Below are 16,465 nucleotides of genomic sequence, written 5' to 3'. Positions count from 1 at the left end.
TGGCAAACAGATGACATTCAATGTGTCTACCATATTTAACTTTCAACTTTACAATTTACTGTATTTGCGTCATTAAACTGTCAAAAGCCAGGTTCTAAACTAGGTATTATTCCTTTTAACACATAAGAAAACCAAAGCTCAGAGAGGTCATTGCTAGTAAATTGCCAGAGCAAAAAATGAGAATTACAAAGCTCCTGCCTGTTCCACCATAGGAAATATATTATCCACTGACATGGTTCCTCCATAGCTTGGTACAATGAAGGACACTATTAAGACATCTCCAGTGATGGACTGCTTCTCTTAGCAAGAGAAATTGAAGCCTGAAGAACTGTCTGCATTTGAAGAGACGCAACAAACAAGAATTTTCCAGAAGAGGAAAATAATATGAAGGTAAAAGATGGAAGCCATCTATGGAAATCATGAGACTATATACTTAAATGAATTTGAGAACTGACTAGGCATTACACAGATCTAATTTGGTTTGAAATAGGAAGTCACTAAGGATTTCAGAAAAAGAAATGACAAGAATATGTGAAACACAAGCTGGGACAAAACTGGGTTTGTATCTTGAACCTGACAAGTCTCTAAACGTTTCTAACCCTCAGCTTCCTGTCCTCCTCCTCAGCTTGAAAACGATCCTGTTCCACCTCTCCACAAAAGAACCAAATCAGATGCTACAGGTAACACGTACAATATCTGGCACAGAGCTGTCACTCAGTGTTAATTCCCTAGCCTGACAGTGATCATTCTGATGAATCAGAATGAAAATTAAAATTTCAGAAGCCCATAGTATTACTGTCATGATGTGATTTTATAAAAAATGGTGTCCTAAGTGGGATTCAGAAGGAAGATGACACCATGCACTTTGAGGAACCAGCACCACCAGTGAAGGAATGAACGGGGGCGGAGTGGGGGAGGGGGCTGAGAGTCTCCACCCAGGGCTCTTAGATGTGATAGCAGAGAGAATGAAGCTGGCACGAGATCCTGTTGGCTGGAGGAGAAATGGGGTTTGCATCTTGAAATACTTGAAAATACTGAAATCTTGAAAATTTTCATCTTGAAAATACTGAATATGAACATCTGAGAGGATGTAAGTCAGTGGAAATAAGGTGAATGTGGGAAAAAGGATTTCACCTTAAATAATGAGAATAATCAATTTCCTTTAAGGGAAGTGTACACTACTCTAAGTTTGAAAGTCAGCAGAACCACACAATGAGCATGAAGTACAGATTGTACTTATCAGTAGCATACTAAGAAGGATCTCTCCCTACAATGTTTGTCTGCTCTGGCTGGGTGACAATGAAAAGTTACCTTTCCAAGAAACACCCTCCTTAGTTTACTGCGTATATTTAGATATATATACTCACATTTTTTTAAAGTAAGACTAAGTGGAAAGAAAACCAGCTCCTCCAAAACCTCTCACAATGGATTGACTTCTCAAAAACAAATTCACTCACCTAAATACGGAATGAGTCAGCAGCCTACAGTTGCTCAAAGGCTTCAACCAATTGTTGATACACTGTATGATTAATAAATGGAGATGTGCATACAAGTAATTCAACAGAGATTTACTTTAAAAACATAAATAAAACACTTCAGACTCCCAATTCATATGCATTAAAGCAGAGTAAGAATTCAGTATTCTAATTATTAATGAAACTTCTAGTCAGCTGGCTATCAAAGTGATCTAATTTTAAGATGTTCCAAGAAAAAATGCACATGAATTTAACTGTGGTCATCAGGGGCTGAGAATATGAGTGTTACTAGGCAGAAAAGGTCCCCCGAGCATGTGACGAGAATCTGGGCAACACCACTCTTCACAGCCTGTTAAAAATGCTATTTGCTCCATTCTGAAAAACAGATAAATGTCTACAATTTAACCAAATTAGGGAAAAGATTAGGGTCATTATTTTAAAACACAAATGAAAAGATAAAGTATCAACCTTGAAAAAGAGACATTAGAAAGTTTACTTCACACATGAAATACAGGCACTATCTTTTTTTACTTTAATATTCAAATTTAATAACTACCTTGTACCTCCTCTACTAAAGCTTTTCATTTCTCAGTAAGATTTCTGACATTAATGCATCGTAAGTAAATACATAGGGCTGTATTTTATGTCTGTGATCTTTGGCACATGTGTCAAGTTGGAGAATCTCAAAAGGCAATGAAAATTTCTAATTACTGCTTTGCACATTCTTTTAATCATCTTTACATCAAAATATAAGGCCGCAAAAAGGCAAGCTGAAATTTTATGATATGTGGAATTGTTTTAATAAAGAGTTTTACATACAGTACCTTACATATAGAACAGTGTTTGCAGTTTTAAATAATATCTGAATGTACAGTGGCATGTATTCTTATCAAAGATAAATTCAAGTTGACTGTCTATCAGTTCTAAAATGCATTTATACAGATTGCTAGAACTGATAAACAGGATGAGGCATAAAATATTCAAGTGTTAACATGTCATCAAATAGCCTCCTCTTAACAGTCTTTTCTCCCCCCTTTTTAAAAAAGTTTCAAAACCTATATATAACATTTTTAATTTTTTAAAAACAGTCCGTTAAAAGGTAACATTTCATGTTAACCACCAACTCTTATAGACTATAGTAATAAAACTAGATATGTGTAGATATAAATATGTGTCGATTATGTACACGTGTACGCTAAGCGTTTGTTTCAAACGAACATACACGCTGAACGCACGCCTGCGTGAGCATGGGGCAGCACACAGCTCGCAAGAGCACTGGCAGGCAGAGGCCGGGCCGAGATCCAGCAAGAGCTAACGCAGCAACTTAGTTGCCTTTGGTTTCAGAAATCTGTCCATTTGTGATCAAAGCTAGAAGTTTTGAGTGCCTTATGTATTTTTTAAAAATAAAATTCATCTTCAGAAATGAAGCTTTTCCAGTATTCCACTACCAGCAGTTAAAAAAAAAAAAAATCCACAGCCACAAATTATTTTGTTATTTTTGTCACTCCTCATCCCAGCTGAGGTTTTTTTTTTTCTGAAAGCAAATATTAAGCACACTCAGGATCAAACTGTACGTTGAAACCTGAATGCTGAACTCTGACTATATATATATATAGTATATGGGATAGAAGCGTCTCTGATGGACTGATGGCATTATGTAAGACTTGGGTGAGAATTCCCATAGTATTTAAACCTCTCTTTCCAGCAGTAGTATTATTTGGCACACTGACAATTCTGTGAGCCATTCTGTTTTTACAATGAGCTCATAATGCCAGCAATGGATTCCAATTATTTCATTGTTTTTAAAATATATTCATAATGAAGTAAGGATGTCACAACTGTTTTCCTCAGAAATGAGACTTCTACTGTCAGTTTTCTGGTTAAGGATGTTCATCACCTAAGGAACAGTTCATGATCCCATAAAAGTTTAAATACTCTGGACTTCAGTGCAGCTGGATCAACTGCAGGGAAGACAGTTCTTACAAGAACCTTATGGAACTCTCCACAATTTAAATCTCCTTTTTGGTTTTGGCCAAATGCCGGTTTATAAACATAGATCTTTCTACTAAGAACTATATGAACGCACCATATTTCTTCCTACAGGTATCTCATGTTTCGTGTTAGCAGCTACTCAAAAATCCTGCCAATCTGATTCCCTCAGCATAGATTCTACTCTACCTCCACTGATCCTGGGCATATGGCACATTACCACTTGTATCTAGCTCATGAATGTTTTTTAATATTAGCTTCCCTGATAAAGTTGTTCTTCACTTTCCTTTCCAAGGTGCCATCCTATTGATGTCACAAATCAGTAAATGACCAACAACACTAAGCTTTTTAACTATCCACTTAGCAGCCATGTGGATAATAAAAGCGAGTCAACTGAACAGAGCCCCATTCTTTGCATCAGGTGTTCACTGCCGTCATACAGAGCAGAGAGTGGCTATCTGCTGTACTTTGCCCATGTCAATTAGGAGCTGTTTGATGTGGCGTTTAAGTTGGGGCAGCCTTGCGAGAGGATCGGGTGGCTCCAACTCCCCTGTGAAATCAAGCCAGCTTTCCAGAACTAAAAGAGAGAAGAGAACACACACATTTACATGGCAACTGAAAACACAGTCAGAAAATGGTACAATGAGAAGGTTGAAAAAGTGATGCCAAGAGAGTTCACTTCCCTTTCTCTAGAAAGCCGCAAGCCACCTCTGAGCCGTTAAGCATCCTCTATCCCTCAGCCTATCTTGGTAACCTTTATCTGTTGTTTTACCTGTCGTTATTTTAGGTAATTTTCCCCTTTATAGATATAAAGGAACTTCATTTTGAGTGTCTCCTTTTACTCACTTCTGGAACAGAAAACAACGTCCCCTGTTCCTGCGCAAGATTACTATTAATTTAGGCTTAAATCATTTCCATTTTAAATGAAACTCAGCTACCCTAACCATTTTTTTTTAGTCCATAAGGTCTTTGCAACAAAGGAAAGCAGGTGGCAACTTCTTAGTGTTCTCCTGAACCACTACTTAAAAAAAATCCAAACATACCAGAAATCTAGGCAGAATGCAATTTGTTACATTCTATCCTTTTTATTAATAATAGGAAGTGGTATCGAGTTGCATTTTTTTCTTCTTTAAAAATCTACTTAAAACTAAACTAACTCACAGCTAGCTTATAACCAAATGGAGGATGCTTCTGAAATGGGTTTCCATTTCCTCTTTTCACAGGGAAAAACAAAGCAGTAGGAACTCTTAACTTAGTTGGGGGTGAAAGCAGTGCATGCTTTTGCAAATAAAAAAGGAGGGGTGGGAAATAACAATCTGAGTTTAAAAATGGAGTCAAAAAGCACAGGAAAAGCACAGATCTGAAATCGGGTAATCTCAACTACTCTATTTTCTCAACTATAAAATGGGGATAATATTTCCCCTGTCCACTCCTTAGGGTTCCTGTGTGCTAAAATTAAAAATACAGAAGAAAAACATCTGAAAATGTGTATGTGAACTAAAGGTTTACCCACTTAACCTAGCAGGAGTTCTTTGTTGTTGTTAATTTCACTTAACACTGACCAAAGTGAAAACAAAATGTTTTCCCCAATATTTCAAATATGCTTCAAGTCCTTATGCTGACTTTCAAAGAAAACACAGTTCAATGAAACTAACAAATATCCCACATGTGGTATATACTGAGCCTGGCAGATGGACAGTATTTCATAAGTACCTATCTTAAAAAAGAAAAACTCCTAAAATATCCATCCAGTCATACTGACTCGAAACTAAAATACCCTAAATGCCAGATACGCTAAACACAATGTAAAGGAAGCAATAAAGCTCCATCAGTGTAGTCACCATCTGCAGTTTTTCCCCATAATTTAAGACTGTAAGGAGCGTCACGTAGTTATTCATGAGCACAGTAAACACACTTTACAGACGACAGCAACTGTGTTCAGACCCTTCTTAAGTTACCGTCAACTTCCTTTTCTATGAGGTCCATCCTGCTGGTGACTTCTTTCTGCACGTTCTCTATGTGCGTAAGGAGATTGAGCTGCCACTGAAGATGCGAGTCTCCCGGGTCTTCAGTGCTCTTTTTATCATTATAAACAAATACTGTATTCCTTTCAGCTGGATTCTTCTCCAAAGAACCAACGGAAACAAAGAATTGTATAAAATGTAATGTCATGTCACATAGGGAAAGATACATTAAAAACCTCATTACCCCTGAGGACAGGTTAAAATCCAATCTGACCCCCAGAATATTCTTAAAGGAAGTACAAGCACATTATTAAATTGCACCTGATGGCCCTAAAAAAGCAGACATGCCCGCTATGTCTCTTCCCAATGCCTAGCCCAGTATTACACAGGGTAGAAAGCCTTCCATCAAACCCGCTAAAGAAATGAAGGAGTTAGTTATATATCTAACTAGGAAGCCCAGATAATTTAGACTGACCCCTTCCTCAATTAATCTAAACTGTGTTTTAAGTGGAGTGAAGGCAAAAAGCAATATGAAAAAAATTAAGGAAGCTGGCAAAAGCCAGTATAAAGTGTCCTTAACTGCACACTAGAATTTATTATTGCAGCTGAAACAATGAGATGAGGGAAAAATAAAAATCCTTTAAAAATTTAAAAAGCACAGACTGCTTAACACACACACAAAATCTGAGCTCAGATTCACTAGTGATTAACTCATTTCATAAGATAAATATTAATTTGACAAATATTTCACCACAAAATTTCATATAACACAAGCTATTCAAATTCAGTTAAGTATTTACTTAAAGAACTTACTTGATAAAAGAGGCCAGAAAAATAAAGAACTGATTTTAAAGCAGTATTGCTAATTGAAAATCAATAAAAAATGAAGGTACGACATCTCTAAGTCGTGAATAGGAAATAAGTTTATAAATATTCAATGTATACAGAGCTATAATTCAGCTTATTGCATAGTGGGATTGATATACATATACAAATATGCTAAAGTTTAAAAAGACAACCAGACTGACACGTATCTGAAACATGCACAAAAGAACACAAATTATATTAATATATACACACCCATATGCACTTCCATGTTTTTAATACACAGACGTTCTCTGGGAAAAAATGTGGTTCACAGTTTTTAGAGACATCTAAGTGTACTTATAAAATTAGAACTTTCGTTAAGGCAGAAGTTTAATGAATTACTGTTTTTCCGAATTAGGGGATAATTAAGTGTTCAAAAGGCCAGTGTCTTCTTGGGGAGACAGCAAAGAATGTCTTTACCCTAACAAGGTACTTGTGAACTTGGAAATTTAAGTAAAATCTGGGAATTCAGTATGCTATTATTTCACGAAATTTTCCTTTGTTCTATTGTATTTCCAAGCAAAGACAAATGAACTACTTTACCTTTCCGGGCCTTCCATCTTCTTTTACTGGGTATCGTACACGGTTTTTATCTCTCGTGTGAAATTCTTGTTCTTCTTCAAAACTACTAACATCATCATCATCTGAGCTCCCAGGGTCTGCGAGAGATCTGCAGTCTGGACCAAAACTTTGTGGTTTTTGGTAGCTGTGCTCACTTGTTATATAAGTTCCTTCCATTTTTAGGGGCAAACGAGGTGGTTCTTTGTGGTTCTGTATGTGATACTTCTTTTCTTCCACATTAACTGTGTTCTGCATCGTTATTTTTTTCTCCACCCCAGCAACCACTTGATCTTGATCTTTCCTCTTCCCGGAATAAGCCCAGAGACGAAGGTCAGGATGATGTTTATTCCTTAAAACAAAGTTGGAGAAACAGTTCGGGGGGGGGGGGGGAAGTGTAGTAACAAGTTTTTTGTTGTTGCTGTTGTTTTATTTATTCATTTATTTTTTTATGTGGACCTTTGTACCTGATGCGAAGAAAGAAGGGTCTTTTCATTAGAAAAGACCCTGATGCTGGGAAAGACTGAGGACAAGAGGAGAAGGGGGCAACAGAGGATGAGATGGATGGATGGCATCACTGACTCAATGGACATGAGTTTGAGTAAACTCTGGGAGATGGTGAAGGACAAGGGGGCCTGGCATGGGGGTCCATGGGGTCGCAAGAGTTGAACGCAACTGAACAACAACAACCTTTGCACACAACTGGGGATATCAGTTGGATCAATTTCTAGATATGGAATTGCTAGAAAATGTCTGCACATTTTAATTCTGACAGTGCTGCCAAAGTGGCCTCCAAAGAGGTTGTACTAATTACGTGCTCACTAACAGCCCAAGATAATGTCTCTTTACCCCATCCTCACTGAACACTTGAGCATGATTCTGCACAATTGATTCTGTAATAATTAAAATTCTGCAGTAAGTAAAAGAGGAATCCTTTCCTCATAGTCTGTAGTAAGTAAAAGAAGGACATTCTGGAGACATAAACCTTTCAGAAGGCTCAGTAACATTTGTGAATTGATAATTTCCAAGTTAGATAAATACCAGAAGTCAAACTAGTTTTCTTCTAATAACCAAGTCTTGTTTCAGAAGCTATAAATTTTATCTTTTAGACCCCTCGTTATTTAATATCCAGAAAATACTACAATTCTTCAACAGTAGAAGGCATAGTAGAAGTAGAGCTAGACTTGTAACTCAATAGTCCAATGGGTAGAGAGTCCTGCTCTGCCTTACAGAAGGAGCTTGGACGAGTTACAGAATCTCTGTCTTTGAACACCCATCTATCAAAGTAAGGTCATTATTGTAAGGATTAAATGAAATATCATAAGAAACCACCAATTTCAGGAACATAGTAGACTTTCAATAAATACTAGCTAGTGATAATAACTACTATTTGTAGAAACATTAACATAAATAGAACCTATAGGCATGAGGCAAAATTTGTCCAGCTGAAATCCTTACTGAAATTATGAATGTTTAGAAATCCATATTGATATCAAGGGCAACCACATTTTTTTTTAAAAGCCTAACTTTATAAATTAGTTTCTCTCTTGAGTTTTAGCATTTGCATGAAACTTTTTTATGAAGAAATTCATCTTCAGGTTTATGACATCCAACAGAAGCAAATTTCATTCGTTACTGAGAACTTATCCCTCAACTAAGCTCTAGGGATAAAATGATGAGTAAGACACAAGCCCAACCTTCCAGGAACTCAAGGCTTAGTAGGTAAGATGGACATAAACAAGGTATACCAAAGTGCCTGATACCAGGATGCATGGAGTCTGCCAAGGACGTGACCAGTTCAAGTTGGCCAGTAAAGCAGCCATACACCAGTAAAAATTAGTTAGAAACAAAAAACAACTGACTTAGCTTGAATTAAAACTTACACCTAACCGAGCCCCTCCCTTGGCCACCCTTCACTTACTTGAGTATTCCAATTTTCAGCTGTAACCCGTGAAGGACTTCTGTAACACCATAGACATCAGCAAGCAGGTGGTGTGTGGAAACTATCTTTTTGGCATTGAGGTGAGAGTAGTTTTCTTTTAAAAATGATAACCCACACATTCTCCCATTATTCAACCAATCCTTATCGTAGCGATACTTTGCACTCCATCTCTGACCTGTAGATGAAATTGAGGTTACAGTGATGAAGGAGTCCATTCACTCAAGACTTCCCTTCAACTGCTACCCAACCAATATCACTCAGTAAACGACGCAAGCTCTAGGACTAAGAACAAATTCCAAAGACGAGCATGACTAGTGTTTCGAGGAGTTGGTACTGTTTAAAGTTCCTCCCACAGTCAGATTTCCTGCCCAGTAAGGAGGACAAACTCCATTAAGGATGTGGTCAGTGGCAGGTCACACCTGCAGAGGAACCTTAAGTGTTGCTTTCTATTTTTTATGTATCTGTCATCTGTTCTCTAAAAAAGTCGAAAGGGGTAGATAGAGACTAGGAGTTGAACTGGATAAAACACAAAATTCTAGTTAAGTGAACAGGGACCCCTCCTTCATGTCTAAGAGCTTTGCATCTACAGAATCGGATATAATCCTGTATCTTCGCTATCAACAGTGATCATATCCAGTTACAATTAGCTGCTTCTATGTCTGTGTCCCCTACTATACAGTGAGCAAGTGGAAGGCATGGTTACCTCTTACCTCATCTTACCTCTAACCACCAAGACTGGCAAACAGAAGGAATCCAATAAATGCTGCTGGATGAATGAATGAACAAATGCCTACATTCATGAAGGTTTAAATAACTCTCCTGCTTCTTCATGTTATTCATTTGATAGACACGAGAAAAAGCAGCAGACTTTATCTGAGATGCCTACACGGGTTCTGCCCGGGAGCTGGAAGCGTACACCATATGCAGAACACTGCTGCTCAAAGAGCCCCTGCGCCGAGGAAGGCCCAAGTGTGGGGAGGCCGAGCTGCAGGTGCTCCTCTCGGCTCAGTCTAACTGTGCTGAGCACAAGGCAGGTGATGCCCAGTGTCCTACTTGCCTCATCAGTAAAACAAAGGGGTTGGACGTGGTACCTGGGCATCCCACCTGCTCTAATACTACAAGGTCACGCAGCACTCCCAGACACTCGTTCAAACTCAGGAAGAGCCTGAGTTCAGGCTATGAATCCATTCAAATAACCATGTATTAACCTATTTAGAAATCGATACACAGGAGTACATTAAAGAGAGAGTTCTTCTCCAGGAAAAAGCCACAACCCGGTCCTTCCAGTAAGGCATTAATTATGCTGATGAATTTATGCTAATGTTTGAAGTAATTGATGTGGAAAATAAAACTGTAACAGCGAAAAACACTTTTAACAAGGAAGCAGTGTCTAGCTGACATGGAAGGTGAGATGTCAGATGGCAGATGTACGGTGGGATTGTGAGGGGACACTGAGACGCCCGTGCCAAGCGCAGGAGGGATGGAGGCTTACCCGGGGGGTCTCGGCAGATGTAGCAGAGGTACTGCTCCGGGATGCTCTCCTCCAGCAGCCCCATGCACACGCTGTGCTGCCAGCACAGGCACTCTTCACACTGCCGGAAGACAACCGCGCTTTACTTGCCGGGAACCGAGACAAGCCCCTTCTCTTCAGCTAGCTGGCTGAGTTCTCCGGTGGTTTCAGCCCACTCACTTCTTAATCCACGTCTCAAAAGCGAGTCATGACTTACCATGAGCTTTACTTTATTAAAGTAGACTAATTCAGGAACTTCCTCTTGTTGCACCCATTAACATGTGCTTTAGTAAACTGGTTTAATCACAAGTAAGTCATAAAACTATGTCTATTTCCCACATCCTTGAAACTTAAAAATTGGTTATTAAAGTAGAGAAATTAAAAAAAGAAAAAAGCAAGTTTGTAGCAATGTGTGCAGCAACAACCTCCTGAAGTACTACTTGTGTGGTAAACCTACAAACTTGTAGGTTATTATTCCCTTCTTTGAGAAAACCACTGGAAAGGGGGAAAAAGAAGAGTAAGAGGGAAGTTACTCTTTCTTTGTTTCTAGAACTAACATCTCCAGATCTTCCAAATGTCATTACAAAATATGGGTTATGCTTTCCTTTTGTCTCCAAGATCCCCTTTCTACAGGAAGAGGTGATGTGTAAGGCTAATTCTTGCAACAAAGCTTTCCTTTAATCTTCGATATTGTGGAAACTATTTCAGTATCTGCCCTTTGAAGGGTGACTAGATAACATGGACTAGACATACTAGACAACAGGACCCAGACCAGCAGGAGAACAGTTCTATGGTCTCCCCTTCAATGTGGAAGCTTAGCCATTTTAATGGCTCTTGAAAAGAATTTTAGCTTGAAAACCTCAAAATAAAACACCCTGGAGACAGGTCCTCAGGTAAGAAAACTACACTTCATCTGAAGACGAGATCTGCCAGTCGTTAAAACTGGTACTTTAAACATGATGACAAGCTAGGAACCTCCATCTTCCAAAGGATGGGGAGGAAAAAGAGGACACAGACGCACCCCCGCACACGCCGAGCGCCTGGACCGACCGATCCCGTGTGAAAGGAACACAGGTCACCTGAATCATGAAGCCGTTCTCCTCGTCCAGCTCACAGACGCATCGCACGATCTCATTAAGGGCGTCGTCTTCATCCTGAGACTCTTCGAAATTGGTGGAATCAAAGTCCTGATTGTACTCATCCCCACTGAGGAGCAAACTCTCCGTAGAAGAGTCGTCCAGGAACTCCATGTCCGATAAGTCTAGAACATGCATAGAAGGGCGCTCAGCACTGCTTTTTCCATTTTTTTGTCATTTTCTACAAAGAAAGACGCTATGGGAAGTGCTTATAAGCTACTAAATATTTAGACAGGGAGGATGGATGAATGGGAACAGAGTATTTGTTGCTAGACAAAGAAACAAATGATTTTTGAAGCTTGGGTGACTGTGATTGTTTTACATTTTATGTTAATAATATTACAAGTGACTCAGAAAGTATCCTCTAGTCCAGGTGCTTATAGAAGTGATGGCCAAAGTGGATATTAATAATTAAATATTAATTAAAAACTAAAACATTAATAATTAATAATTAAAATAGGCAGTCTTCAAATGCTTTCACAAACATTATCCCTTCTGATCCTCACAACAATGGCTCATAGAAAGAGGTTTTATTATTTGCACCATACAGATACACAGCACTTCAGGGAAGTGAAGGAGCTTGCCTAGGAGCTAATAGCAATACGACTCTTTAACAGTCTCAAGAACAGTAACCACCACTGCACTTTAGAGACAGCAGGGACCACATGAAGCACTTTATATTTAAGACACATAACCTGCCTGTAGTGCAGCCAGCACGTGGTAAAGCCAACTGTGTGCCAGGAATGCCTGACCCTAGAGCCTATGTTCTCACGGATCTCACCGGGATTTCTTAAACCAGGATTATGAGTTCCCTGAGGATTTTATAACATTCTAAAGTTCATTTTGATAAAACTCTTCAAAAAAAAAAAAAAAAACTCCATCCCAGAAGTTAGATTATATGGATAAACACTACAAAGACTCTATTTAAGTGCTAGGTTTTAGGTTTGTTCTTGTAACATGGTCAAGTCAAAGACTACCATTTAGCTCAGGCTACTGAGGAAAAATAACTGAGGCAAATGTAAGGAAATACTTGAGTGATGACAAAGGGAAAGAAATGATGGCAGGACACTAGAGGTGTGCCGGAAGTGTGGGTGGAGAAATGCTGGGGAAACGGAGTCGTCCCACGGCATGAGACACAAGACCTGTCCACTCCCCGGAGGTTGCTAAATGGGGGCCGTCCTCAGAGCAGAGAGCAAAGCTGGCTCCTTCCTCTCTACCTCCCCTCCCTAACTTGCAGTCATGTGCCCAGACATTCCTTCACCTGCTGCTTATACAGCTCCCCTTTCTAGAACGCCGAGTGTCTGGGAAAGCAAGGGCTTTTGTACTGCTGACTGCTCCGCAGCCAGCGCTCAGAATGAAGCCTGATATATACAACAGCCACTCCAGAATGTTTCTGGAAGTGGGGAGGAGGGAGTCATGATATAGAGAAAATTTCCTTTTCAGACTTAATCAGATCAGATGCAAGCTGCCTGAACTCTAAGTAATTCATGCTATTTATATTCTAAATATTTCATATGCTTTAGAGTTTCCTTATCAGCTTCCAATCTTGGCTATTGTTTCCCTGACTCAATGTTTTTGAATGTTTTGTTTCTGATTTATAAAAAGTTGATGTTTTATAGAAAAACACATGTTTTTTCCCCCTTAGGATCTTGGGACATCTTGGAGAGTGAGGTCAGTAGAAATGAGGATAATGGTAAAGAAATACAAGAAAGCATTCAAGCAGCAAGAAGTAAATCAATTAGCTATTATAAAATATTTCAATATTAACAATCTGAGTAAGAAATTTCACTTATTCATACTTTTCCTAACTTAAATCCAAAATCTGTATTATCTCTTGGGCTTTACTGAACACAAGTTCATGTTTCAAAATGCCAGACTAGAACACAGATGAACAGTTTCCAACACTGTTGCATACATACGTGGCATTAAACAGACGGCAATCATAATAGTAATGAATTTAATTGAAAAACTATTACCCTTAAAAGGAATTAGGGTATATCTTACATGGGCTTGTATAACCAAAACAGCCAGGCTTTATGGTGTTAGAAGGCAAATTTGATATACTGGCCAGAAAATCCAGTTTGTCTAACTCACAAGCATCGAAGCAGTATTTGGCTGAACTCTGGAGGCTAAGTAAATGGGTCACAGGGTTGAAAGTTAAGTAAGAAAAGTAGGTACAGGTTCCCTCTTGCACTGGAACACCACCTGATGACAGCTCCAACCGAGTAGCCCGAGCACACTACTGCCCCCAGAACTATCACTGCTGTTTCCAGACAATATTCCCCAAGTGTGCTGTCCAGGGCAGCACTGCCTGGGAACTTGTTGGAACCCAGAAATTCTTCCGGTAAGGCCCAGAGATCGGTTGTAAGAAGCTCTCTAGTTGGTTCTGATGCACCCTCACATTTGAGAACGTCCCCACTTTCCTTCTCAGGGCTCAGCACTTGAACACGTGAAGGGCAAGGAAAGCCAGCTGACCGGAGGGCACCTGCTCAGGACACTCTTTCCAGCCCCGCTCACGTGTTCTAGTTCCCGTCACACCACTCGCCCATCCCCCACTCTCCGTCACTCTGCATAAACAGGCAATCATCAGACCTTTATGGCTCACAGGATGGGGGTTACCTGATTTTCAACACCGGCTACCAGGGCTATCTTGCCAGGATCTGCCCTCCCCAAAACCCCAGATCTGTACCCTGCTGCAGCGCCTAAAATACCCGCTATTTTAGCCTCACACCAATGAATATGATGTACACCTGAGGTTAAGGACCACTGGCCCAAAAGGGAAAAGCAGATGGGCCTTTTCCCTAGTCCTCCCTCCCCTGTTTTTCTTAGATGTGAGATTTTAAAAATCTCACAAGTGCTGTGTGCTTATTTTAGGGTCAAGGGAAGAATATACTTTTCCCTATCGTGAGCTAGAGGAGAGTTAGACCTGAAGAGAGCAGGCAGTAACAGTGCCAAAGAGAAAACATGACCGGGCATCCGCCATGCAGGGCACTCAAGAAGACAAGGCACCCCCTAAACAGCCCTGGGATTTCACACAGGATGGAGCCCCATCCTTTGCCTTGCATTCCCTGACTGTGCTGGAGCTCTGCTCTCAAGCCACTGCTATCAGTGTCTACAGTTAAGAGTCTCTCTTCCCATTGCTTAGCACACTGGCAGGACAGAGTCCTCACCTCCTCCACCATCGGGACTGGACTTGCAGGAAAACCTGAGCCATTCCAACTCCAGGGCTCGTGTCATCACCTAATTGGCTTTCTGTCAACATGCCTAACACCTGAATGTGTTCAGATCACTGACCTGACCACATTTCCAGACTTTTGGTTACACAGTTATCTGTGATCTGGAATTCAAAGCGTCTTTTTAAGACTAGGATAAAAATCTGGCAGAAAAAGCATTTTCTTAGGAGTTAAGATAGACCCTGGTTTGAATTTTAATTCTAATGCTAATTAGCCCCATAAGTTACTTAACCTATAAGCCTCTGCTTGTTTATACAGTGTGGGTAACAATATCTATTTTATAGCTGGTAGTGAAGAATATGAAAATACATGGAAAAACACCCACAGAAGACCAGTACATAGTGGACACTGTTTCCTTACCACCTGTCCTACAATTAAGTAGAAATGCTCATTTTACTTCATATAAATTTTAAAAGTAGCTAAATTTCTAATGTTGAGATTTTCATATTGGTTTATGGAGTAACTTTTTAAATTGTGTGCCCTGCTCAGACAGGCCTCGATCAAGTATGCGTTGTTCTCAGTTCCACATTTAATCTTAAGACTTTGTTTTAAGCATTACATGGTTACACATACTTTCACCACTAAGATCAACTGACAAGATTGCCCTTGGGTACTGATATGTTGTATTTTTCTCCGTAAACATGCTTCGCAGAGCCAGAGAACTCCCAGAAGATCGAGTTAGTGGAGAAGAGCACCTTTCCAAAAATTCTAGGGAACTGTCTTCATAGTCTGAATAGTCTGCAACATAAGATACATAGAGAAATATTAATAAAGTGTCAAGTAATCAAGAAGAGTCACTACAAAAATAATGAGAAGGTCATGTTTTATGACACATAAACAAGCATGCCACCACTTTCTCTTCTCATCCATGAGCAGCTAGATCATCACACATCTGATGAACTGGCTTTGGCAAGAACATTGGGATATACACCCCAGGCAGTGTCTACACAGTAGGGAGCACCAGGTTCTAACTGGTATCCACAAACTCTTATTAAGTAGTCCGGAAGTGAAAAAGGATTATAGCTACATTTTCTCTTCATCATAATCACAGCTATGTCTGAAGTTAAGATGTGGAAGATGGAAATTAACTGTTCGCTTTTCTTTTTTTTTGTAAAGAGATTCTCATGATGTCTAGCAAGTCAATTATCATAGTGATAATTCAATCAATAAATTCTTCAGCAGAAAACCTCTGAACTACATTAAATGGTCCAGAAAGAAATTAGTCAACGTTCTGTCTTCCTCAGCTTAGACTGAGTTGTGCAGAAGGATTGGCTGAGTTGGGTGCGGTCAGGGGGCAAAGACAGGAGAGGTTTGAGTACAGGCACATGGGGTGGCCACCAAGCAGAACACTGGGCACATCTTGAATGACGGGACAAGCCCGTGGCCAGAACACAGTGAGGGCGGGAGGTAAGAAATGAGGCCCGAGTGACAGGAGCCAGATCACATTGAAGGTAAGATTTTGTTTTTAAAGGAACAAAAGTCAAAGTTTGTGAGAAGGAGCAGGATGTGACACCCGTTTTACAGCTATGGAATGGAGGGGGGAGTCCAGGCAGCACGGACAGAAGTGGGGACACAGTTCAGAGGCAGTGGTACAGACCAGACAAGAAATGCTGGCAGCCTGGGCTGGGAGGATGGCGGCTGAGGTGACATTTGAAAGCAGACGCAGTGATCTGCAGACTGGAGACGGAGGGCTGTGAGCTGCCATCATGGGCAATTTCCAGGTTTCTGCTTGAACAACTTGGTGCTGAAACTGGGGTTCTGAGATGGAGTGGAAGCATAAATAGGAGGTGG

At 40.0% G+C, this 16,465-nt stretch overlaps 1 protein-coding gene across 50 annotated transcripts in view; it reads right to left on the bottom strand.

The window, feature by feature from the left end:
- Positions 1 to 2,251: 2,251 nt before the first annotated feature.
- Positions 2,252 to 16,465, bottom strand: part of PHF20L1 (PHD finger protein 20 like 1) — a 71,164-nt gene continuing 56,950 nt past the window's right edge. For 17 of the 50 annotated variants that reach the window (XM_081503565.1, XM_081503571.1, XM_081503586.1 and 14 more), the window contains 7 exons: positions 15,248 to 15,412; positions 11,385 to 11,566; positions 10,288 to 10,387; positions 8,775 to 8,970; positions 6,839 to 7,205; positions 5,423 to 5,585; positions 2,252 to 4,041 (listed from right to left, as the gene is read on the bottom strand). In XM_081503565.1, the coding sequence (XP_081359691.1) occupies positions 3,899 to 4,041; positions 5,423 to 5,585; positions 6,839 to 7,205; positions 8,775 to 8,970; positions 10,288 to 10,387; positions 11,385 to 11,566; positions 15,248 to 15,412 (1,316 nt within the window). In that variant the 3' untranslated portion in view covers positions 2,252 to 3,898. Of the gene's footprint in view, positions 4,042 to 5,422; positions 5,589 to 6,838; positions 7,206 to 8,774; positions 8,971 to 10,287; positions 10,388 to 11,384; positions 11,567 to 15,247; positions 15,413 to 16,465 lie in introns of all 50 variants that reach the window. The other 33 variants (XM_081503563.1, XM_081503566.1, XM_081503582.1 and 30 more) reach the window with 3 other exon arrangements.

This window comes from Giraffa tippelskirchi, chromosome 6 (genome assembly GCF_054371585.1).
Source record: "Giraffa tippelskirchi isolate mGirTip1 chromosome 6, T2T-mGirTip1v1.2.pri, whole genome shotgun sequence".
NCBI classification, from domain to species: Eukaryota; Metazoa; Chordata; class Mammalia; order Artiodactyla; family Giraffidae; genus Giraffa; species Giraffa tippelskirchi.
Note: the sequence above shows the minus strand (reverse complement) of the source record. Positions and strands in the feature narration are given on the sequence as shown.